Here is a 26,374-nt window from a genome sequence, read left to right as displayed (position 1 = left end):
GATCAATTTAAACATGAAACCAAAGCCAACCTGCAGAAAAGCTTAGTTGCTAAGCACCCAGTCTCAGTTGAAAAACTGAGATCCTCTCAGAGCAAGAACCTCAGACTGCAAGCCTAAAGTAGCCAGGTTCCGTCATAAAGGGGGTCTTATCTGAAAATGGAATATGCACAGCCCTATTTTGTGGTAACTTCCCATGAGAATAAGTCACCAAAAGCTGCTTGAAAGTTTGAATGCATTCTTATTTGCATGTTCTTTCTCACCTTCTAGATCCCATCCAAAGATGATTTGCCTTTCAAAAGCCACAGGAGTCTATGAGAGGTTTTGGTTTTAAGCAAGCACCAATATACAGATATTTAAGTGACCTGCACTCTTGCTTCTCACTTCTCTTATAATAGCCGGAGGAAAGGCGATGGAGAGCAGATGAAAAGGATAAACAACACCTTCAGTTTACAGATTTATTCCACGCAAGTTTCCCTTTCAAAGGGTGCAGGCACCCACTTTTTCTAACAATCGATTCTACTCTGCGCCTGGTAAGGATAGCACCTGCAAATGATGCTTTACAAACTGGTTGCTAGCCTTGGGGAACATCTTGATAACCATGGTTAACACAACAAAATTCCCATGTAGCCATGATTCCAAAATCAATTACAAGCCATGGTTTCTAGCACAAGTGACCCATGGTTAACGTGGGTTTTGTCAGTAATAATAACCATTAACATTTGTAGAAGCAACTCCCAGTTGCCCATGACCAACTCATGCGCATGGCGTCATATAAAAAAATAAATAATTCAATTCAAACCCCAGAGCTGGAAGAGGATGTTAGTGAGCCAAAAGTCCACAAATAAAGGTTTTAAAAGCTTTTTTCCTAAAAAACACACCCTTATGGGTTCCAAAATGGCATGTGGGAGCTCTCACTGCTGCTGCTGCTGCGCTACCCTGCTCAATAGCTGTTGGGCAGGAGGAAGGTGTGTTGCAGAGGGTTTGGACACACTGTTCCCTGCCCTTTCTGGAAATCTGGAAGCAAATGTATTGTATAAAAGAAAAAGAGCATGGAGAGCAGGTAAAAAGAGATGCTTAAGGAATGCTCCCCACTTTACGTGATTTTACTTATGCTTGTGGGGCCCCGGAATATAACCCCCTGCATAAGCGGAGAGTTGCCTGTATAGCATTTTACATTTATTATTGGGTTGCAGTCTTTACCAACAACCTTGTAAGTCAGTCTCATTATCCTCTCTATTGCAGATGAATAGGTTGACCCTGAGAGAAAGCCTGAGCTCTCATGGCAGAGAAGAGATTTAAATCAACCAGCTACCGGTACTTTCTTATTCATAGCTCTGTTCTTAGACACTACATCACACCAGCTCACATGTAACCTGAGGCCATATTTAACACCTGCATAGGAAGAGAGGAGGGATGTTACTCTACAAAGTGGGGAAGAAGAGCAGGGCAAAGGAAGCACTCTTTCCTGAGGCTGGTTGCTACTTTGCAAACCATAGTTTAGAGGGGCACATAATTACATTGCTTTGAGTTGCCTTTAATTACTACTACTACTACTACTACTAAGTCTACACTGAGTCGCCTTCTCTGCACTTTAAACCAGTGTTGGTTATTTTCCACCTATCCCAATATTTTATCTTTCCAGCCATCTGTTGACTTTGTGGTACTCCAACAACAAATAAATATCCATTTCATTAGAGGAGGAAAAGTGTCATTTTAAACCCACCCAAAATGCATAAGTCAATATTTTTAGGAAGGTTTGGGGGTGATCAAAGACGATGCAGCAAACTGTTCAACAAAGTGATTACTTAATGCACTTAAGCACTCCCAGGTCAACCTCGGTAAAAGGGAGATAAAGAATAGCTCATGAAAAAAATAGTGGTTGTTTAAAATTTCCTTCCTTCTCCCCCCCTGCCCCCAAACTGCTCCCCGCCAGCACAAGAAGTTTTAGAAACATGTTCTTCCCATGGAGTTTTGAATGCAGAATTATGAAATCCCAGCTGGCAGCTAAGCTCTTCTTTCCCAGGGAAAGAAAAGGCCAAATAAATATAGCAAGAAAGTTAATTTGCAGTGAAATTCAAAAGCTGCTTTTACCCATAAAAATAGCACACTGGAAATTTCTATAATTGCTGTAGGAAAGGAAAAAGGCAATCTCGCCGCACTTTTGTCTCAGCAGCACCCCAACAACTTAAGAATTATGCTTCATAATTGATGTCAGAATTACTCGGCTCCTCTGTGGCTATTGATGTGGCAGCCACAGGAGTTTCTGATAGACACTCCATTACAGAGTCAGGGCCACAGGGGCTATTTTTCAGACACAGGAGAGGGTGGTTTTATGGATCATTCATGCACCTGCAAAAAACACAAAATTGAGCCTGCATTCCTAAACACCTGGGACTTATGGCCTAGGATCCTCGTATCTACGGGACCGCCTCTCCTGGTATGTCCCACGGAGGACCTTATGGTCTTCAAACAAAAACATTTTTGAGGTCCCGGGCCACAGGGAGGTTAGGCTGGCCTCAACCAGAGCCAGGGCTTTTTTTGGCTGTGGCTCCAATCTGGTGGAATGCTCTGTCACAAGAGACTGGGGCCCTGCGGGACTTGACATCTTTCCGCAGGGCCTGCAAGACAGAGCTGTTCCACCAGGCCTTTGGCCAAGGCATAGTCTGACCCCCTCCTTTGGAAATCCTCACAGAACTCTAGCCCAATGGTTGCCATTAATTTGTTTTGAACTGATTTTATATTGAAATGATTTTAGAATGTTGTGTTATTTTACTGTTGTTAGCTTCTCTGAGCCTGGCTTCGGCTGGGGAGGGCGAGATATAAATAAAATTTTATTATTATTACGACGCATTGAACTGAGCAATAGACCCGTATAGGATGGCACTGTAAGGTCGCCTCTTGCATTGCTCACGAAAAACGCCCACTGTTGGGCTTCGTTTGACCTCTATAGTAAAAAAAAAAAGGGTGTAGGTGGCAAGAACAGCCCTTGCCATTTCAATTTGAAAAATGCTACAAAAGAGTTGCTCTCTGATAGTCATTGAAAACTGATGTTGTGCAGCTGTGGCTCATTTACGGTGCTTCTAGACACACACCTCCCCCCCTTGCATTATCCATATGATGCCATATGATGTCATCAAAATCCACATGATGTCATCAAAATGCCACCCTGTACCTTTTAAAAAATATTTAATCCAGATTTCATTTTAACGTGGAAAATCGGTAAGTGTACTTCTAATAGGAGCATCAAAGCAGATGTTGGTCATTACCCAGGCAGATTGCCATGAAATTGGGATAGCAGAATTTTTAAAATGTTTGATGTCTCCATGTGTTTTTATATTATGTTGGAAGCTGCTCAGCGTGGCTGCGGTAAGTCCATCAGATGGGCGGGGTATAAGTCATAAATAATTATTGTAGGAGTATCAGTTGGTCTTATTATCCAGACAACTGAAGGTCTCTCAATCTTTTTTCAGTCTCTCCCTCAAAAGTTGTGTTTTTTTGTGGTAGGGTATGATAAAGTGATTCAATGTAGTTTTACTCTCTACCATGAAATGTCGGGGGGGTGGTGGTGGAATCCTGAGATACCAGCAAATGCTGAATGACATCATAGAATTAAGGTAAAGGTAAAGGTACCCCTGCCCGTACGGGCCAGTCTTGACAGACTCTGGGGTTGTGCGCCCATCTCACTCAAGAGGCCAGGGGCCAGCGCTGTCCGGAGACACTTCCGGGTCACGTGGCCAGCGTGACATCGCTGCTCTGGCCAGAGCCAGAGCCGCACACGGAAACGCCGTTTACCTTCCCGCTAGTAAGCGGTCCCTATTTATCTACTTGCACCCGGAGGTGCTTTCGAACTGCTAGGTTGGCAGGCGCTGGGACCGAGCAGCGGGAGCGCACCCCGCCGCAGGGATTCGAACCGCCGACCTTTCGATCGGCAAGTCCTAGGCGCTGAGGCTTTAACCCACAGCGCCACCTGCGTCCCATCATAGAATTAGAATCATAGAATTGTAGATTTGGAAGGGATCCCGAGGGTCATCTAGTCCACCCCCCTGCAATGCAGGAATATGCAGCTGTCCCATACAGGGACTGAACCTGCAATCTTGGAGTTATAAGCACTCTAACCAACTGAGGTCTTGAAAATTTTTTGAAAAGAATAAGGTGATTATACAGTAAAGGGCAGATTTGGAAGCCCCATATCACAGCTAGTGTGAAGGTTCATTAGCTCACTTTTTTGTCGTGAGCGGGTTGTTATGCGTGTGGTGATATTTGGGTCTCCATCACCACATTCCTACTTTTATTTGCTCCTCGCCTGAGTGCCACCTAGCCATTTTGGGTTGTATCTTAAGTTCTACTCAAAGCTGACCCCTTGAAATAAATGCACCTATGTTAGCCATGACCCTCAATTCTAGTGGGTCAACCCTTGAGTAGGTCTAACATTAGCTAGGTCTACCCTTTGTTTCTGGCAACCCAAATGTTGTACACCTATTTCCACCAGTTGCCGCATGCTGTTGGAATGTCAACAACCAAGTTCTTTCAGGATCTCAACATGTGTCAGGGATTACCTTGGAGATTGTCACTGCAGTAGGTAAACAGAGAATGTCAGTATAGCTACATATCAAGCCTTGTGCAGGACTTCTGTATTAAATTTTAGAAAACGAAAACAAACCCAAATCAAAATGGATATGAATGTTGTAAGCACAAACCACTATTTCACCCATACTGAAGGATGCTGGGTAGAGCCCAGTAAATGGCTCTTTTGCCTATTTCTTGTGATTTATTTTTTTAGCTGCATGAGGACAGGTACAAAAAGATCTCTGCACATTCAGAGTGACGGAACAGGACAAGTGTTTAAAAAAAGTGATGGGATGGGGGAGTGGAGTTGTGTGTTATGGATTGATCCAACTGTAATAAACATTTCTGCAAGATTGTAGAGTTGCAAAGCTCATGAAAAAGAAAATTCATTTAAAATTTAAAGGTCAAAGCATCTGCCAGAGAAATCTGCTGTAGAATTTAGCCACTCTGTTGGCACCTTACCCCAGTGAGTAAGGAGATATGTTGAAGCATATATCCCCAAATCCTGGCCTTATTCTCTCACCGCTCCAGCCCCAAGTATGGGATAATGTACCGTACTTTATGTAGTCAGTTGCTGCTGCTGCACTCTTCTTTATATCATTTAATGGGATATTCAATATATTTTAAAAGTCATGGGGGTTTTTTTGTTTTGAAAAAATGGTAATAAACATTATTTACACATGATTTAAGCACCACCTCATTATTCATTGAGGTCAGTGGAATTAAATTATGTCATAAAATGTTATTGCAATCTGCTAAGGAATCCAGTCTCTCAAACGGGAACTTGATAATATATTATATTCACTTTGCTGTTGCACTTGAATGACTCATAGGGATAGTTCAATTACTTGGCTTATTAATGTGTTCCACTCCAAGATCAGCACGGCTGTTTCAACATGATGAGATGCCTATAAGTTCATTTGCCAAAAACAAGGTGCCATCAATGCAACTGGTGCTGTGCTTGCAACTTACAGCACAGTCCTATGCATGGTAGCTCAGAACCCCACTCCTCCTAGAGTGCCCTGGAGGAGCAGGTGACTGGTTGCCTAGCTAGAACCCTGAACAGGTGCTTTCTTGCTATGGGGCGATTATACATGGCAACATTTGAGGTTTCTGGTTGATTTTAAATGTCCCTTTCTACTGGCAGTAATAGTGATGTATGGAAGTGAAAGCTGGACTATAAAGAAGGCTGATCGCCGAAGAATTGATGCTTTTGAATCATGGTGCTGGAGGAGACTCTTGAGAGTCTCATGGACTGCAAGAAGATCAAACCTCTCCATTCTGAAGGAAATCAGCCCTGAGTGCTCACTGGAAGGACAGATCGTGAAGCTGAGGCTCCATTACTTTGGCCACCTCATGAGAAGAGAAGACTCCCTGGAAAAGACCCTGATGTTGGGAAAGATGGAGGGCACAAGGAGAAGGGGACGACAGAGGACAAGATGGCTGATAATGTGATACCAGCATGAGTTTGACCAAACTGCGGGAGGCAGTGGAGGACAGGAGTGCCTGGTGTGCTCTGGTCCATGGGGTCACGAACAGTCGGAGTGCCCTGCGCGACAGGCAGACATCCACAGCGTGGGCGGATAGCAGCCTGCTGCACGGAGCGCGGGGCGCGCTGAAGCAGCGTGCCCCGCGCTTCGGGCAGACATCGGCCAGCCCCACAAGCTGGGGAGACAGCGGGGAGGCGCAGCGCCACCATCCCGCTGTTCCCTGACCTGGGTTTTTTGGGGGGGAAATAAAGGAAATTATTTTTTCCTTTATTCCCCCCCAAAAAAAACTAGGTGCGCCCTATGGGACGGAGTGTCCTATGGGCCGAAAAATATGGTATATTGTAAACCGCCTTGGGTCATGTACTAGTTGGATGCAGAGGAATGGTGGGAGAAACCTGCTGAGGAACCCCTACGGGAAGAAGACTATGAGCCTGGGGATTGGTGGTGGGACAATGAAGAGGGAGATGACTGGGAAAATGAGGTGCCGGAAGCTGAGGAGGTCATGGGACAGGGAGCAGAGAAAGTTTGTGGTAGAAAGACATCCAGAATCAGATGCGGAAGCTGAATCAAGTGAGGGAGAGGACAGAGGCCAAGAGGCAGACATGAGTTGGGCTGGTGAAGAGCCACGAGTGTCTTCCCCTCCTGCTGCAACATGTTCCCCTACCCTCTTGTTTCCTGGAACCAGAAGAGGTATGAAGATGGTGGAGGAGAGATTGGTGACACAGAGGCGCAGTCTCTGGTTGCTTGGGAAAAAACCTGGAGAGGAGGGGCAGCTGTGGGGAGGTGGGGAACCTTCAATCTGAGCAACTGCTTCATGGGGGCAAGACCTACTGGAGATGAGTTGCTGTGCTCATTAGGCCTGACACTCCTGTGCCAATTCTGTTTTTGCTAACAAAGAGTTAACTTCAACTTGGAACAGTGTGATTTACACCCTGTGATCCTTAGACGAAGGGCGATAATAAGTAAAACGAATGAATGAATAAATATTCAACAAAGAAAAGGAATGGTTAAAATGTTTGTCCCTTGTTAAACTGATTAATTTGCTATGCTCCATGATGCTGATACAGCGCTTCTCTGCTCAAAGCCCAGTCAGTTAGAATTAGGCAGGCAGATGGAATCTTGCTATGGTGGTGTATCAAGAATGGGGAACCTGTGATGTCGCAGAAGCTGTTGGACTCCATCTCCCATCAGCCCCAGCCAGCATTGCCTGGGGCCAAACAGGATGTGAACTGTAGCCAACAGCATCTGGAGGGCCACAGGTACCCTATCCTAGTGAGGTTACCTAGGGTGGTTGTTGTAAGGATTAAAGAGCTAATATTTACTGAATCACATGGAACATTTTGAATTGCTGTATCAATATGCAGGCATTATTACGATGTGAATTTACGCTACAGAAATAAGCAGCAATTAATAAATGAGGCTACATTGCAAATTTAGTCTAAGTAAAGTGTCATTTATTAATGGTATGCCTTCACAGAGAATGGGGATGGTTATAGATGCCTGTTCAAGGATTAAGCTGTCATTTTCATTGTAGAAAAGATTATTGTCAGGCTGATCATTTATAATCTGCATATTTTCTTAGGATAAGTGATGACTGCTTGGCAGCGGGGGGTGGCTTAGCTTTTTATTGCAAGTTACTTGGTTTTGATGTTGTGCTGCGCATTTGCAATGCAGTTAAATGTCACCATCCCGCTGCAGAGTAGCCCTCTTCCCTTCTGTAAGCGCCTCAGCCCTTAACAGGCTTACAGAAGTGTAAGTAATTTTTAGAGACTGCGACAAGTTTCATAACGAGTTTGCTCTTTCAAAGTAACGTGAACCGACGTTGCACCAACAGAAAAGGGAGCTTTCTATTTCAATAGTCATTAAAAGAGAGTTTCATTAGCTGTTCCTGCAGCAAAAGACAGCCCCCGATGCTAAATGCCACTCTGTTTTCAGGAATTGTGTATGAACATGCTAGAAAGTGGCTGTTATATTCAGAAATGAAAGGTTGGCTGAAGCTGCTTTGAAGTGGGGGGAAAAAGCTTTGCATGTTTGGGGATGCTAGGGGAATACACACACACACACACACACACACACACACACAATCTTGCTTCCAGCATATGAGAGATACATGATAGATGGCATGAGATATTTTTGGAAGAACTGTTCCTGAAAGCAACCCAGCCATGAAACCTTTCCCTCAGACTGAATGACCTCTCAGTTCTCATGCAAATATAGCTTTATATAACAGATCCACAGGTCGGAGGTAGGATGGATTGGAGGGTGAGACAAATGCTAACAAAGTCACCTCCTCTTTGTCCTAGCACAGCCCCAGAACCCATAGATTCTGCAGAGCAGGTCCATCCCTCTTAGACAACACTTTCCAAGTGTTCAAAGCAGGTCACATGCATTAGCCTGGTGATCCTCACAATGTCCCTGCAAAGGAGGTCAGTATTGTTATGCTCTTCACAGTGCAAAAGTGTGTGCAGCTTAGCATCCAGTATTTCCCCTTTTTACATTTGTGAGGAACCTGAGAGCCTCCAGAAACTGGTGGGCTGCAACTCCCATCTTTCCTGATCACCTGCCAGAGCTGGCTGGAGCTGATGGGAATTGGAGACCATCAGTCCATGGAGACACATGCCTTAGTGGCAAGCGAAGGGCTACAGTGTGTGTCCTTCAACACTGCTTGGAAAAAAATACTAAACCCAAAACTACATGGGAAGAGCCATTGCCATGCTAACTGGAACAGGGACAGAGATGGCTTGGGAATTAGCTGCATCCTGGACTCCTTCCTTGACATATGATGTTACAGATCAGTGCAGTCCTGGCAGCTCAGTGGGCAGAGGTAATTCATATCAGATGGAACCAGTAATGGGCAAATGTTTCTTAAAATCTCTACCGTACTGAGAACGACTATTCAGGTTTACTTGCTTTTTGCAGATTACTGCATGTCTTCATGGACACCACATGGCAAAAGACTTTCACAAGTTTTTGCATTAAAACTCAGCCTCTAAATTTGCCCTTTACTGGTAGGACACACTGGTATATGTGGCATGAGTGCATGGAGAACGACACACAGGGTGGAAGAAGGTTGTTTTGTTCGAAGTGCCTACTGCACTTGCTGCTGCTGGTGGAAGCAACACTTGAGAGAGGGAGCATAGCTTAGCGGCAGAGCACATGCTTCAAAGGTAGGTGGTTGCAGGGTCAAATCATGGTGCCTTCCCTTAACAGGGTCAGATAACAGTGGATGGGAAAGTTCCTTCTCTGCTTGAGACCCTGCAGTGTCCAAAAGAACAAGCAGCCGATGAAGATAATTCTATGGACCTGGAATAAGACAAACTTCAGCTCATACTGAAAGACGCACGCTGCTCTTCAGCCTAGATTTCAAGTGGGAAGTGGGTTACCTCTTTAGCATGTGGGGCAACAGCTTAAGAAACACTGCCACTGTGAATGGTGCCCAGCGTAAAAGACTTAGGCCCCTGGGGATTTTTTTCAGCATGCAGCTAACATATTTTGCATATAGCTCCCTTGAATGTGATGGATTTCAACACATGTGGCTGATGGATAAGAGCTGTTCTGACAGCACCACTACTGCACTGCTCTCGCTCATTTAAATGGGGCTTTAATAGGAGAATCTCTGGTGCCTTGTTTATCTGGCTTTGCGGGCATCAAATTTTATACTCGCTCCTTCCCCCCTGTGTGACAAGGCAGTGGGTTCCATGCTGGCTAGGGCTCATGGGAGTTGGAGTCCAGCAACAACTAGAGGGCCACACACTCCTCATCTCTGTCTTTGGTTATGCACTCATCAAATATATATTTGGAGAAAAGCACAGCAAACACAGCAATTATTTCAAATTCTTATGAGGACTCTTTCATTAGATTCTGGGGTTAATATGTAAATATCTGGTTGGCAGAAAATATTTAGATCTCTTGCTCAAGAACATGTTTTTTGTTTTCTTTAATGCCTTTAATTGTTCTCTGACCTGATTATTTCCCCATATTTCTTGTATAAGGTTTTAATACGCAGCCTAAAATTTGACGCATGTGCTCCAAACTGGGGCACAAGTGTGTGCAAACAATACATAAGGTTCATTCAGTGCTCTCCTCTGCAATTGATTAACTGAGTGTCATCTGAATCATCAGGAGTCTCTTGCATGTATATGGGCCAAACGACTCATGACACTAAATGTATAGTTTAATGAATGGCTTTAAAAATACAAACAGCAGCATTTGGGCCCCCTGATCAGAAATGGGTCTGTGGGGAGCCGGGAGTAGTAGTTTAAGCTTCCACCCAATCCTGACTAAAACCAATCTGCCCCAAGCTGCTCTGTGCACAAAGGGAAGGTCTTATTGGTAGGAGGAAGGTTAATTCTCCTTGCTACCCTTCTGATTTGGCTCCCCAGAACCTACTGCTATGTGCATTTTTACAAAATGACTCATAGATCAAGTAATATGCTCCTTACAATTTAACTAAGGCTACTTAGAAGTAAATGGACTAAGGTTGCAAGCAGCCCATTACATATTCTGGAATAACCCGCTTGGTTCTAAAATAATTGTTTTGCAAATAAATGGGTTGATAATTGTTAACTAAATCTTCCTCCTACAATCTGTGTTACAAATTGCATAGACACACAGTCCAGATGGAAAATCCTGGACTGTTGCCAGGTCTCTTGGGATCCCCCGCGCCCCGCACAGCAGAGTACGATGGCATGAAAAACATTGGCAAGGCACAAAATTATTATGACTATATTTGCGTTTTTGGTGTTGCTTCTTTCTTTTTTTTACCTGGCACTGAAGTCCCCAATGCAACGAACACAACTGCAGTCACAGAATCCTTCAGCCCAATGGTGCAGCCAAAATGGGACGCCAAGTCCCCGATGAACGCAGTCAGAAGGCCGATCATTAAGATGGACACAACAAAACAAGCCCAACCATTCCAGTAGTCCGTAGGGGGGACAAAGGCAAAAAGGACCTTCCAGAAGACGGTCAGAAAGTGCATCACATAGTCAAAGCAGGAGGGCAGCTTCTCTTCCCCACATTCGTCGTCGTCATCGTCCTCTCCTGGATAAATGAGCAACAATGTGGGAAGAGAGAGGCGTCAGTGTAAAACTGGCTTTTCTAGTCACTTGCAGCTGGCGTACACTACCATCCCATTGATGCTGGATGCTCCACAGATAGCAGTCTTCCCCAACCTGGTCCCTGTAGACTACATCTCCCAACTGGCCATGGTGGCTGGGGGTGATGGGAGTTGTAGTTGAAAGCACCTGGAAGCTGGGGGATGCTGTTAAATACCACGGTTGGAAAAGGTGCCAGAGGTACCAACTGGAGTGGACAGAACTGGCTTAGACAGAGCAATGATATGAGTCCACATAAGGTGGTTTTATATATTCATATGCTTTATTATTATTTCTGCCCGTGGCGCTTATGGCCTGAACCACTTTGGTTGACGGTGCGACAGGATTTCCAAATGGCACACTGCCTCACTACCCACAGCGCACACCTGGTCCACCCCAAAGCTGTTGGTACACAAAAATCCACATGTTGTTGTTGCTGTAATGAGGCAGACAAATAAGGTGGTTTCTTTGCATTATGTTCACTGTCCATCACCTCAACATTTCACAGAATCAGGATAATTATGATTATGTTTAAAATAAGAGGTTCTGCAGAGGCACATATGCAAGGCTGGTTTTTCAAACAGGGCTGTCAATCCACTAGATATATTCTTTTAATTCATTAACTGAATATATATATATATATATATATATATATATATATATATATATTTGCTTTCGTAGATTTTCACGGGTACTGGAATGCAGGTTTTGGTGTCCTCGGGTGTCTTCCCGTGTAAAAGTTGGGGTGTCTAGGCGACGTTTCGACGAGGTCTCACTCGTCATCTTCAGGCTGGTGCTTTCGGCTTCTTGTTACTGGAACAGAGCGGGATCTCAATGTTTGAGTTCCTATAAATACTGTAGAGGGGGTGTGGTGTCTAGCCTCCAATGTTCTGGGCAGAGAGGAAGTTCCCAGGCTAGTGTGCCTTTTCTTCTTTTGTTCCTTAATTACTTGAGAGATACCTTGAGTGATTTCTTGAGTGATATCCTGAGTACCACTTAGGTGGGTCATTAGGTGTGGATTAGTTGCTAAAGTCTTTGTGTCTTGACCTCTTGAACTTTGTGAAGAGTTTTCCTGAGAAGATGGCTGTATTGCACTTAGTTGTGCTTTGGCTTGGCTTCGTGTATAGGGGCGAGCTGTGGTTTTGTGGCTTGTGTCAGTCAGATCTGTGTAGGGATTGCAGGGGGGTGCAGCATCCGGAGGTGCCACCATGGATTGGCTACTGGATGGTGTCAGTAATTCATCTGTGGAGAGGGTCTGGGTTTGGGTCTGGTGTGGTTGATTGGTGTTGGCGTTCTGTGTGCCTCTGGATCTGGTGTCAGTTTTTGTGGGGAGGGCTAATTTCCAGATGTCTGGCAAGCGGGATGTGTCGTCACGCTTGTTCATGTTGTGAGGGTGTTTCTCTATCTCGATGGCTTCCATGATTATTCTCTTGTGGTGATGTTCCGTGTTAAAGAGCAATTTGGAATCTGCAAAATTAATTTCGTGTCCTGTTTCTTTCATGTGTTGGAAAAGAGAGGAAGTTTTTTCTTCTTTTTTGACGGCATTCTTGTGTTCTGCGATACGTGCATTTATTCGTCTGTTTGTTTGTCCAATGTACGTGGCTGGGCAGACTTTGCAGGGTATTTCATAGATCCCTTGGTTTTCCAACTGGATTTTATCCTTGGGGTTTCTGAGGATATTGGCTATTTTTTGGTTGGTGCAATACAGCCATCTTCTCAGGAAAACTCTTCACAAAGTTCAAGAGGTCAAGACACAAAGACTTTAGCAACTAATCCACACCTAATGACCCACCTAAGTGGTACTCAGGATATCACTCAAGAAATCACTCAAGGTATCTCTCAAGTAATTAAGGAACAAAAGAAGAAAAGGCACACTAGCCTGGGAACTTCCTCTCTGCCCAGAACATTGGAGGCTAGACACCACACCCCCTCTACAGTATTTATAGGAACTCAAACATTGAGATCCCGCTCTGTTCCAGTAACAAGAAGCCGAAAGCACCAGCCTGAAGATGACGAGTGAGACCTCGTCGAAACGTCGCCTAGACACCCCAACTTTTACACGGGAAGACACCCGAGGACACCAAAACCTGCATTCCTGTACCCGTGAAAATCTACGAAAGCATATATATATATATATAAATATTAAGCACAGCCTTACCATAGGTGCCTTTTTAACAAACTGAAGGAAGGTAGCATGCAGCTTAATAAACAAAGGTTATCACTCATGGTTAGAAGGAAAGGCCATCTTGAATATTTTAATTTTCAGTTCATATTGCATAAAGCATGGCTTTAACTCACAACCCACAGATGAAAATTGTGCCCTCGTGATCAATCATCTAATGCTTTATCTCTATTTATTTTTCGTGTGTTTTGCATTATTTTGCACATCTCTATTCCCCCGCTTCACTTGAAATCTCAGGTCAAAGTAAACCATAGTTAATGGTATACTATGAATGTGCGCTCATGTTTCGCTCCTCCCCACTAGCATATAGTGGGAACAAACTATGAATCCTAGCTTAGCATTACATCCCAAATGGGGATTATTGTATGTTTTGCTCCAATAAAATAGGATCAAGAACAAACCTTGACTGTAGACTGTGGTTTCTTGGATCAAAAAACCCCATGATGCCTGATTTGAATGCAAAGCAAAACTAGGAATCATAATTTGTTTCTCTGCAGCACAGGCAGGTAGTAGTGAAGTGGGCGCAATGGTTTATGGTTTTATTTTGATTTTTGAATGTGGCCATTTTTTGGCTTTTCAATTTAATTTTTGTTAATAACGGTTGGTACTGTTTTATTAAACGATCCATCAGCAATGAGAAAACCATACATGCAATGGAAACACAAAGTAGAACACACCCCACGCCGTCACACACCTCCCAAGCCAAAATTTTCCCCTCACCCCCAGTTAACCAGCCTACCACCTGAAATTGTAAAGAGGTAAAGGAAGTAAGAGCAGAGAAGGAGCAATAAAAGGAGAGAGAAAAGAACAAAACACACAAACAAACAAACAAACAAACAAACAAACAAACAAACACGTTACTCACTCTTCTTGGATGGTTCTGCAGAGGAGCAATAGGTAAAATTCAACTGTTAAATATCCCAAAGAGTTTTTAAAGCTCCATTAAATTCATTGCACTTCTTAGCAGTGTCCCAATTACAAACACATCTTTCTTTCCCTTGCTGGTTGGTGTAGCAGAGCATGAACCCAGTTAGAGATGGATGAACCTGTCAATTACGGTTTCTTTCAGTCTCTCTGCTTTCCTCTCTTAAGTTCAGTTTGCCCCATTTCTGCACTTATTTGCAGATATTTTTAAAAGAGCCCTCATGAAAATCTGTCAGCATTTTAGTATTTTCTCTCTGAATGGACACATTTTGAATGCAATTTTGTCTCATATAGACTTTTTTTTGTAAGCAATTTTCCTTAATGCAATGCACTTTTAAATATTATTTTCATTGAGACATGTATTGTTATGCACACTTTCCTCTAATATACATTTTTTAATTGAAGTGCTCTGATTGACGGATATTTCAGTTCATGTGTTGTTTCAGGAAGTCTGAAGTGGGCATTAAAAATGTCAGCTGAACAGAGTGTCTCCCTCATCCCTAGACCCAAAACACCTGTTTTATTTAAAAGTGTGCAAATGAATAAGGTGTGAGGAATCACAGTTAAATATAACTATCAAGTTAAGGCATGAAGTGATTTAGACCATAGAACTATATTGCTAGACTCAGATCACTCCCCCCTCACCACCGGTGAAGAAGTTGGCTAACACGTCTGGTCAGAAGTATTACTCTGTATTTTGTAACCTTGTGTTCTTCTTGCTGCTGCATAGAATAACACATGAATCTGAACTTTGGAGTTTGCAAGTAAAGCATTTACGACTTACTAATGGTGTGATCTGTTTATTTCGAGAGGGGGAGTGCTGTAAGTGAACTAAACAGGGTATTTAAAGGGTCTAACAACCTCTGTTTCCAACACGTCATTTTCGCTGCACATTTTGTGACTTTTAAACTCTGCTGGGGCTCTCTTACTGGAGAGTGTGTTTAGCCCCATGGTTTGGATTTAGGGATCCAGCCAATTCTTTTATTAATTACACCACACAGGTAATATATATCTATCTCCCCCCCCCCCAATAATGTTCCTGCTCTGAGAACTGGTGATTATGGGAGGAGAAGCTGAGGATGAGCAACAGCAATGGGTGCTGTACCCTATGACTTCTGTATCAAACTTGGAGAAACACACTGCCCCACTCTATTGAGCTTAACTCTGGAGAGGAAAGGTATGTTGGGCTGATTGTAATGAAGATGCTTCCAGAGTAGGCCTCACTGCTTAAAAAAATATTATACAAACCTTACACCTCTACATGTGACAGTGGAGAAGCCTGTCTTTTTAAATGCAGAAGTGCCCCAGGGAACGGGGTCCTAGCATGACTGAAGAGCAAAGACTGCTTAGGGGGTGGGATGTCTCTCTGACCCCACGAGCACCTCTTCCCAACTGCTCCCATGTAATTTTCTTCCAGCTGAACCCACTTTGCTATAGTTCTCTGCAAGTTGCTATATTTCCTTATTTGCCCCACATAATGTCTGAAAATGGGGCTTAGCGGAGTGGCCATTCTGTCCTCGCACCAATGACTATTTCTCCAGTCTCTCTGCCTGACCCACAAGGCCAACTGTTACAGAACATTTTTACTTTCCCCCCGTTTGTGTCAAGCAGGTGCAATGATTGCTCTTGATGCATTGTAGAGCACCAGCTTATATAATCTTACAAAAAGGGAGGAGGAGGAGGAGCACACTGGACAGCTGTTAAAGCCTGGAGCATTCAGGTGCCCTCGCTGTGTGGCTGCCACATTTTCTCAGTAGGGTAATGATCCGTTTTATTGCGAAGAAAGGAAAATGCCACTCTGTTTTCCCCTTAATGTAGTGGTGCTTGCAGTGCAGAAAGAAACCCGCACCTCGCCAAACACACACAACATAAATCCTTTCTTCCTGGTTCCTGACAATAGTCAACAGATCTCCAACCGTTCACTCTCAATATACTCTGGAATAGCCAGAAATAATGTTGTTGTGTTGGGAGGGCTTTGTAAGCCAACAGAGAATGGCAAAATCCCACAAACAGGGAAGATTAAGAGTATAATTCTATGCAGGCTACTCGGAAGGAAAGTAGGATTTACTTCCAGATAAATATGTATAGGTAGACATCATCGGAATCCCATAATTGTGTTTGGGGAATTCATAGGCGGGAATTAGAGGTTGGTATGTTTAATCCATCACCTGCCTGCTAATTCTTCCCCACCACGACTCTCCCCCAGTGATTTCCCCCCCCCCCAGCTGATTATGATCTCATAAATATGCTTGGCTGAGGGGTGGGGACTAACCGGGGTGGGGTGGGGTTAGCTTAGGATTGTGGGGAAGAATGGTTAATTGGCGAAAAAGAGTTTAATAATTTTTTATTTTTTTATTTTTATTATTTGTATCCCACCCATCTGACTGGATTGCCTCAGCTACTATAAAAACATGGTCAAACATTAAACATTCAAAACTTCCCTATACAGGGCTGCCTTCAGATATCTTCTAAAGCGTGTATAGTTACTTATCTCCCTGACATCTTCTTTCCTTGGGAGGGCATTCCTCAGGGTGGGCGCCACTACCGAGAAGGCCCTCTGCCTGGTTCCCTGTAACCTCACTTCTCGTGGTGAGGGAACCACCAGAAGGCCCTTGGAGCTGGATCTCAGTGTCCCAACCAGGGGTCAGCAACATTTTTTAGCAGGGGGCCGGTCCACTGTCCCTCAGACATGTGGTGGGCCGGACTATATTTTGAAAAAAAATATGAACGAATTCCTGTGCCCCACAAATAACCCAGAGATGCATTTGAAATAAAAGCGCACATTCTACTCATGCAAAAACACCAGGCAGGCCCCACAGATAACCCAGGGATGCATTTTAAATAAAAGGACACATTCTACTCATGTATAAACATGCTGATTCCCGGACCGTCCGTGGGCCGGGTTGAGAAGGCAATTGGGCCGCATCCGGACCCCGGGCCTTAGGTTGCTTACCCCTGGTCTAGGCTGAACGACAGTTTAAGTGCCACCTCACTCTGCATTATTTGCATTACGATAAACCAGCAGACGCCCTAACAGTTAGGTAATCTATGAATTTTTAGCAATCATTTAACCCATCTCTTGAATAATTTTAACACATGTCCTATGCATGAGGGGGTCACAAGAGGCTGAAATGCATGACAACCCCAATGAGAGGGATGGGAGAACTGCGAAGCAAAAATCACAACGAATGCTGCTTGGCACACCATGCATGTGAGGATTATGCACGAAGGCAATAGTTTGCTAGCATGGTTTCAAAATTTTCAGATTTTCATATGTTCTGGGATTATGACGTTTCCGGCTATCACAGAGCTTGCTGTGGGTGGTGGTGGCAAGAGGTCCTTTAAAGTGCTTTAAGTACTTTTGAAAGCACTAAGATTTCAAGCACTTACCAAGAAAAAAACCTCCCAAACCCTGCATGAACACAACCACCTTTGTATGAATAAGCATAGTCACCCTCCCAGCTCACCTTGGAAATCTTTTGATGCTTAATTCTGTCAAAGTACATTATGGAGAGAGATGAGGGACCAGGACAACAAAAATCCATTAGGGGAATCAAGCACCAAGCTATTACGAGCCATTTATTGTTTAGGTTAATATTAAAAGAACTTAGTTCAGTGGCTCCCTGGGCATTAAGAAACAAAAGGCTGATGGAAATGGCTAGATACCGAATTCAGCACAACGCTCCTTCCTTTGAAGTGAGTTCTGCAAGCAAAAGACATGGCTGAAAATGCTACGAAAGCAAAGGACTGTTCCATGAAGAGGATGAGGGACTTTCCCCTTGAGTGACTATTGGGCTCATTTTAACATACTTGTGAAATTTCTTGCTTCCTGCTAGCTGAGTAAACATTACAGAGAACCAAGCTTGTGAAAAGCAGACTCACCGGGATGAAATCTATTATTACTGCTACTAGTAACGAATAATTCATTTCCATAATGCCTTTTAAGGTCCAAAGAACCTCTGATGGAGCTACTCATAAGAATGAAACAACAGCTGGTGCAAAAAGTAAAATCCTAACCAGCCAAAAACAGGGCCCAGATAAACCACTGGAGGCCTTACAAAACAATATACACGTTTGCCCATCTCCTGAAGGCTATTGGGGAGGAGCTTAGAAGGCTCCCCTGGGCAAGGAGTTCTAATATCTTATCCTTGGCTCATTAGAAAACTCTGCAAAATGCTGCAGTGTGGAGTTCAGGATTCTACCCAACCAGCCATTATTTCTTCCAGGATACTCCATTCCACCCTCCCTTCCACAACAGTCAGTCAGCATTCCATGGCTACTGAGCATGCTCAGTCTTCCATGAGCATTTTTTTGTTTCGGATTTTAACTCCCCCCACCTTTTAGGTTCTCGCTTTGTTAAACTTCCGCAAACCTTGCAGTTCCCTCAAGCATGTGGGTGCCTCCTTGTTTTCTCCCAGTGGTCTCTTTTCAGTTTTATCACCATCATAAGTCAGCCCCTGAATTCGCAATTAGTATACATGAATGATGGTGAAGGTAGCCAAGCATTGGACAGTATGGCAGAGTGGCTAGAGCTCTGCTTGGACACAGGCCCTGTAGCATCTTTCAGCATCCTCAATCCAGGTGTAACTAAAGCTTAAGCTTAAGTATGTGTAACTCCATTTGCTCATGTTCCCCTCTGGCTAACCTTGACTCTTTCTCCCTTCTATGCCCCATTGTCTAAAAGCAGTTCCAGACTGTCACTGTTTTTTGGGTGGGATCAGGGTTGGCTGAAGACATCTTGATTCCTGAGGTGAACCACAAAATGGTGGTCCCCCAGTGAGGAAAGAAGGAATGAGTGAAGAGCCACACCAGGGAAATAAAGCTCTACATTGGGATCTGCTGTCCCTGTGGCTTCTGCTGCCCAAGGCAGTTGTCTCACCTTGCCTCATGAGTTGGCTGGCTCTGGGTGGGATTCAGTTACATACCACCAAATTTGGGCTGCACAGCTGAAGTTGATTTGGATCTCTTGTGCAACAAGCCCGCTCTCCCCTGCCCACTACAAAAGACTCTTTGCAATAAGGAAAGTGATGCGAAAATAAACTGGAAAGTGCAGAATTAGGTTTGCTTGGCACAAGGTCGTCTAACGTCCCTGTAAACAAATCAGGATGAATGCTCAACAAGTACCTGATGGCATTTAATCTCCCCACAAACAAGTCGGGATGAATGTTCAATAAACAAGTCAACTGGAAGTGACCAAAGTTTTTGTTATAAACTCTCTGGGTATAGGCCCATGGGACTGGGTTTTTGTTTAAGGAATTCTGTAATGTGCCCTGTAAATTGATGGTTCTGGATTAGTAAGTCATAGCAATCATCGCTTGTATGCATTTTTATTCACTATCTGCTTCAACTCACCCAACCCTCTTTCTCCATTCTTCTCTTACTGTTCAGAAACGAAAAGTACCAATGACACTAGTTAACTTGGGTTGGAGCACCACACTCTAATTGAAGACTAATGGAGCACAGCAACATTGACATAAAAAGAACCCGCAAGTGTGTTCAGTTTTCAATTCGTGTAGGTGATGGGTCTCTGGAAGCCTGAGAATAGACAGTTTATAGAACCAGCTCCGACATATTTCCACCCTGCTCTGACTCAGGAGTCCCCTGCTCATCTGAATTCTCCTTTAATCAGCAAGAATGTTAGTCTGACGGAACAAGAGGCAAGTTTTTAACCTGTTGCCCTAGTCAAGGTCAGTCTATTGGGAGTCAGGTATGTGGTATAAGTACTCCTCTCCATCACCATATGCTCCTGCTTCTAGCTCGTCACTTGAAACAGCCATTTGACAAGCCGTCTCGATAGATACTGCTGCAGAATATGCTGACATTTCTAATGAAGCCCCAGGGACCAATAACACTGACTTTCTCAAGGTGGCACTGATAGAATGTTTCTCTGGTTACAGGAAAAGCATTCCGAACCACTGAGACTGCAAAGCCAATCCAGAAAATGGCCTTCATGTGTCAGAGTTTCATTACAGAGTAATAGATAAAGCACAGGATAAGCAATTAAGGACTTCATATGGGAGACAAAACTGATCTGATCATGCCCTCTTTGGGAAAAAAATGTGCAGTGCTAACTCTTGACAACTTTCCCTTTACATTTGAAGTCAATTAGAGCCGTTCTGTTGATTGGCTAGAATGGGGCATAAATGAATTACGTAGCCAGGGGAAAGGTTACCGTAACTTCTGTCACAGAGCTTCAGCATGCTGATGACAACGTAGTGTGCATATGCTCAGAGGATGACCTCCAAACCATCCTAAATCTCTTTGCAGAAGCTTATGAAAAGCTTGGCCTATCACTCAACATCCAAAAAAAAGACAAAGTGTTGCACCAACAAGTACAAAATAACCCCTCTGCAGTGCCACAAATCCAACTCAATGGTGTAATGTTGGAAAATGTCAATCATTTCTCCTACCCAGGCAGTTATCTTTCCACAAGGGCCAACATTGATGCCAAAACCCAGCATCGAGCTCTGTGAGTGCGGCTTTCTCCCGATTGAAGTGCAGAGTGTTTGAGGACTGGGACATTCACAGGGAAACCAAAATGCTTGTTTACAAAGCTATTGTACTACCAACCTTACTATATGCTTGTGAAACATGGACCACTTATAAACACCATCTCCAACTCCTCAAAAGATTCTATCAACGGTGTCTCTGAAAAATTTTACACATCACTTAGGAAGACAGGCAAACTAATATCAGTGTACTGGAAGAAGCAAAGATCACCAGCAAAACCACTAGTACTCAATAGTTTGGAAGCAGGAAGGAAATCGTTGCAACACAGACTCCACATTGGTACTATTGTTCAGTCACTACCTGCATCAGTGAATTGAGCAAGTTTTTAATGGAGACCAAATTACATGTTATATGGGAACTGCATGACTGGATCCTCTGGCTAGTGGAATAACTATGGGCAGGTGGTGGGGAGGCGCTGCCAATTTTCTCACAGTAATGGTTACGGGGGAGAAGTTATTTAAACTTGGGCAAAAAAAATGAGAGGCACAAATACAAGATGGGTGACACCTGGCTTGAGAGCAGTACATGTGAAAAGGATCTAGGAGTCTTGGTTGACCACAAACTTGACATGAGCCAACAGTGTGACGCGGCAGCTAAAAAAGCCAATGCAATTCTGGGCTGCATCAATAGGAGTATAGCATCTAGATCAAGGGAAGGAATAGTGCCACTCTGTATTCTGCTCTGGTCAGACCTCACCTGGAGTACTGTGTCCAGTTCTGGGCACCACAGTTCAAGAAGGACACTGACAAACTGGAACGTGTCCAGAGGAGGGCAACCAAAATGGTCAAAGGCCTGGAAACGATGCCTTATGAGGAATGGCTAAGGGAGCTGGGCATGTTTAGCCTGGAGAAGAGGAGGTTAAGGGGTGATATGATAGCCATGTTCAAATATATAAAAGGATGCCACATACAGGAGGGAGAAAGGTTGATTTCTGCTGCTCCAGAGAAGCGGACACGGAGCAATGGATCCAAACTACAAGAAAGAAGATTCCACCTAAACATTAGGAAGAACTTCCTGACAGTAAGAGCTGTTCAACAGTGGAATTTGCTGCCAAGGAGTGTGGTAGAGTCTCCTTCTCTGGAGGTTTTTAAGCAGAGGCTTGACAACCATATGTCAGGAGTGCTCTGATGGTGTTTTCTGCTTGGCAGGGGGTTGGACTCGATGGCCCTTGTGGTCTCTTCCAACTCTATGATTCTATGATTCTAAACCTCCTACCCATTTCAATTCCTGATCTAAATTGCTCCTCACCCAAATGGCGCTGGCAGTCTCTGCAGAGGTCTGCAGAGAAAGAAGTGAACTATGGCCGTTTGCTCATTTTGCTCATGTGTTTAAGATTCCCCAACTTAATCCATTCTGGGAGTCCATTCAACTCCCGAAACGGTTCAAAAACCAAGGCACGACTTCTGATTGGCTGCAGGAGCTTCCTGCACTCATTCAGAAACAGCGGAAGCCATGTCAGATGTCCGGCTTCCTAAAAACATTCGCAAACCGGAACACACATTTTGGGGTTTGTTGTGTTTGGGAGCCAATTTGTTCGGGAGCCAAGCCGTTTGGGAACCAAGGTACCACTGTATGCTCAACCTGTATAACTGCAAATAAACTAGATATTCCAGTGACCCAAGATAAGTGATGATATCTTATCATTTGGGAGAACTGGGTGAGCCTGAGGATAAGAGAAAAACCCTCCTGGATCTAGTCTAGTGTCCTGCTCTCACAGTGGCCAACCAGATGCCTATGGGAAGCCTGCAAACAGGACACGGGGCCAACAATGGAATTTCCCTGACAGTACCTTGGGGCAGTGGTGTGGGAACTGTCCTTGCGGTGCTGAGCCACTGAACATTGTATCAGCAGCATGACCCGACGTAACAGATTAGCAGCTCTCCCACTATAGGTGTACGAAGGATTCCATTTTGTCGAAGGATAACCCAGACAAAGTGTTTACAGGGCTAATAGTCACAGGCCAGATTCTTTTTGAAGCAGGGAGAGCCTTCTATTTCCCCGGCGCGTGTTGGAGGCTGACACCATGTATATAAATTTAAATTTCTCAGAGCAGAGTTGAATGAACAACTCAGATACAGGAGACTTTGGAACAGGGGGGGACCCCCCTCCCCCGAGCTTGCTGTTTAAAAATGAAATAAGTTGTGAACTTTATCAAGATTATTTAAATTATATTTAACAAAAGACCAGATAAAGGGCATATTAAAGAGTTGTCTTTGAAAGAAAGGAATGCTATTAGCTTAGGATCTTCAGCTGTCATTCTGGCACAAAGGAAACAGTGAGATAGAGTCATTTCTCCAGGGCTCCGTCATCAATGAAAAATGGCTGAGTAACTAACTTCTACCAGATTAGAAAACCCCATTTCCTCTTTTAAGATAGCTCTTCCAGTTCTAACTGTGATCCAGCGAAATGCAGCCTAATCTTGCTGGACCACCCACATATTATGGGCTGTGAAAAGTCTAGAAATAGGGACTAATAAACTTTTCAGTAAGATACTGGGCAAGTTGCAGGCTGCTGTTCAGCTTTATGCAGGGCAATATTAACTGATTATATTTTTGCTTTTAACATACACACAGGGGCCATGCAACAGCAGATGGTCTGGTGGGGTGCCACTGCTCATCTGACCTCCAGGTGGTCATGTTGCTGTTTTTTACCGGAAAGCAGAAAGGCAAGCAGGTGATAGGTTGGCAGAGTGCAAATGCCTTGCTGGGAGTTCCAGATTGGCTCCACCAGTGCAACTGCACGGTGCTGACCTCTCCAAGGCCCCATCTCTCCCTCACTACCTCCCAGTAGAGAGCCAGTATGGTGTGGTGGTTAAGAGCGGTAGTCTCGTAATCTGGGGAACTGGGTTCGCGTCTCCGCTCCTCCACATGCAGCTGCTGAGTGACCTTGAGCCAGTCACACTTCTTTGAAGTCTCTCAGCCCCACTCACCCCACAGAGTGTTTGTTGTGGGGGAGGAAGGGAAAGGAGAATGTTAGCCGCTTTGAGACTCCTTAAAGGGAGTGAAAGGCGGGATATCAAATCCAAACTCTTCTTCTTCTTCTTCAGTACGCAGCAGTGACATGACCAACTGGCGGTCAAGTGAGCACCACTCCTGTCCACTATTGGGGCCATGGTATACATCACCGCTTGGAATATTTGGACCAGCTGTATTGGCTTTATATACAACAGAGGCTAAGAATAGCGAAGTCCCGGCATCCTGTTTCCCACAATTGCTATCCGAGTACCTCTGGAGCCACCTTCTCCCACAGAGGGGGAAAAAAAAAAGGACCACACATTTCCGTTGCACACACTTTTTGCACGTAACACTTGTTTTGTCTCTGAGAAAAAGCAATGTTGCAGCACAAAAACCACGCCAGCAAGCGAATCTAAAGAGCGGTTCTCCAAGACGAACAGTTGACAGTTTGCTAAAGCGTCGTCTCCTCCCCTGCCATGGCAAATAGGTTCATTGGAAATGTGTGTTTCTCATTGGGTGCAATTCTAGCCTTTAACTGAAGGAAGTCACAAGGGAGTGGAAAGAACATCTGGAGGTTGGAGAGGCAGCTTCCTAGCTCCACTATCTCAAGCATAGCAGGCTTAATTTTGGGGAAAGGGGGGGGGGCGGCAAAGCTTCCTTCAGACATGCTCAATTCTCAGTAGCATTAAGGGGCAAGGAAGAGCCTGAGAAATATCGGAGAGCCAATATATGCTCCAGATGCACGGAAGGACTCCGCGACTTAAAAGCACTCTAGGATTAGAGATAAGATCTGTCCTTTTTGTTGTTTATTCAGCACAGGTCATGCAATAAATCCTCCAAATGCAGCCTAGTTAAAATAAATGAAGTTATTTCCCACCACCCCACTCCCTAGATGCAATCCAGGCAAGTGTGTGTGTATATCACAGGCTCAAATGCAGACGGAGGTTGTTGCTTGGCTGGGAAAGTTTCTGACACTCACTTTGTCTTTGCACTTGGCTGCTTTTGGAATGAACATTGGAAAAGTGACAGAAGATAAAACGCTGTCATTTGATTTATCACTCTCTTATCTCCGTGGTCAAATGATTGCTGAGCCGTTCTTTTTCGGCCTGCCACTTCTGGAATGGCAGGAACTCGGCCTTGAGGAGCATGGCCGGCAGCCCGCAGGGGAATTCTACTCTGAGGCATGCGGGAGAGGAGGAGGAACATCTGTCTGTGACCATAGCAGGGTTTGAGGAGGGCAGGAAGGTGATTGCAGCAGACCCAGCTAATGTCTCCTTCAAGCAAACGTTTCCCAAATCATGTATTGCGAGAAAGCTGTTAAGCGTGTAACAGGAGAAATGGCCTTATCTCTAGTCTTTCCTGGAAGCATGGAAAACTGGCCTAGAAACTCATTTATGAGTGGTTGTGTTTACATTAAAGTGAAGGAAATGTACTGTTCATACGCTCATGGCATATTCTCATTCATATTTTTGCTCTTTCTCTTAAGCTGGAAGTTAGACTAGATGGACCTTTGGTACCACCCAGAAAGGCAATTCTTATGTTCTTAGTATTTTTCAGCTAGTATGCTGCAGGGTGTTTTTTGTTTTTTTAAAAAAAACATTTAGTTTCTAGTACAACTGCCACGTGAGCTACTTTGGCAGAGTGGAACTCTGGCACAAAGATAATTTGAAGTCACTTGTTACTGTATTGCACAAGCGCACAAGTCCCATAAGAGATTTTGCTTTTAAAGGTCAGTTTTGTAAGATCCATCCCAAGAGACAGTCTACTTATTCTGGCAAAACTAGATACAGTAGAAAAACAAAAAGCATCAAAACTGGGTGAAGTCTGGAAGGACTGTACTTGCAGCCAAAGCAAAAGCTTCTGTGCAAATTGCAACAGGGAATCTTGAAGTGGGCACACACCCACAGAGAGACTATTTTTCTGTTGTCAAAGCTTCCATAAAAGCCAGAGAATCAAGCCAAACTTACATCAGCTCATGAACAGGACTGTGTTGGTGCTATAGCTGCATGCAGAACCGAATCAAGTTTTTTTTATACTTTTGTGATTATAGATACCAGGCATAGGCAAACTCTGCCCTCCAGATGTTTTGGGACTACAACTCCCATCATCCCTGACCACTGGTCCTGTTAGGTAGGGATGATGGGAGATGGAGTCCCAAAAACATCTGGAGGGCCGAGTTTGCCAATGCCTGATAGATACTATGGGTGGAATGCAGCATAAGTGGTGTGTTTGTGAGTGGAACAAAGCCTGTGCATGCATGCAAGAAGACTTTTCGACCCTCTCCTCCCACCCCACATCTCTTAAAGCTTCTCTCCCAACACTCCAGAGCAGATTTAGGGGGAACCAATGGGGAAGATGGGGGGAGGAGGAGGAAGAGGAAGTCCTGTTGTGTGAGTGAACTTTATTCTGCACACACAACTTTGTTGCATTCTGCCCCGATATCTTCTCAAATATATATCCTGTCTTCCTTCCATAAGGGAATGAACTCACAGTGGAATGTGTGGGGCTCCCAAGTGCCCCCCCCCAGCCTGCTAAGTATCAGCAAATTTGCTGTATCATGTGCTTTCAAACCAGAAAGAAGAAAGGCACCATACAGCCAACAGTGTGAGACCCACTGGTGCAAAAATACTCTGAGCGCATTAGCACCTATTTTGA

The 26,374-nt window shown here is 44.3% G+C and overlaps 1 protein-coding gene and 1 long non-coding RNA gene across 15 annotated transcripts in view; both read right to left on the bottom strand.

Moving 5' to 3' along the window:
• The window catches only part of SLC8A1 (solute carrier family 8 member A1), a 301,989-nt gene that overhangs the window by 5,501 nt on the left and 270,114 nt on the right, over positions 1–26,374 (bottom strand). For all 14 annotated transcript variants that reach the window (XM_083733171.1, XM_083733177.1, XM_083733174.1 and 11 more), the window contains one exon: positions 10,821–11,096. In XM_083733171.1, the coding sequence (XP_083589297.1) occupies positions 10,821–11,096 (276 nt within the window). The remainder of the gene's footprint in view (positions 1–10,820; positions 11,097–26,374) is intronic.
• LOC310842233 lies at positions 13,869–25,265 on the bottom strand. Its single transcript, XR_014563022.1, has 3 exons — positions 23,815–25,265; positions 21,974–23,541; positions 13,869–21,227 (listed from the first exon to the last, which is right to left on the bottom strand). It is a non-coding gene; the product is annotated as an uncharacterized lncRNA (long non-coding RNA).

The sequence above is a fragment of the Podarcis gaigeae genome (assembly GCF_964106915.1).
Source record: "Podarcis gaigeae genome assembly, chromosome: 3".
In the NCBI taxonomy this organism is placed as follows: Eukaryota; Metazoa; Chordata; class Lepidosauria; order Squamata; family Lacertidae; genus Podarcis; species Podarcis gaigeae.
The sequence above is the reverse complement of the archived record's forward strand: the minus strand, read 5'-3'. Positions and strand labels throughout refer to the sequence as shown.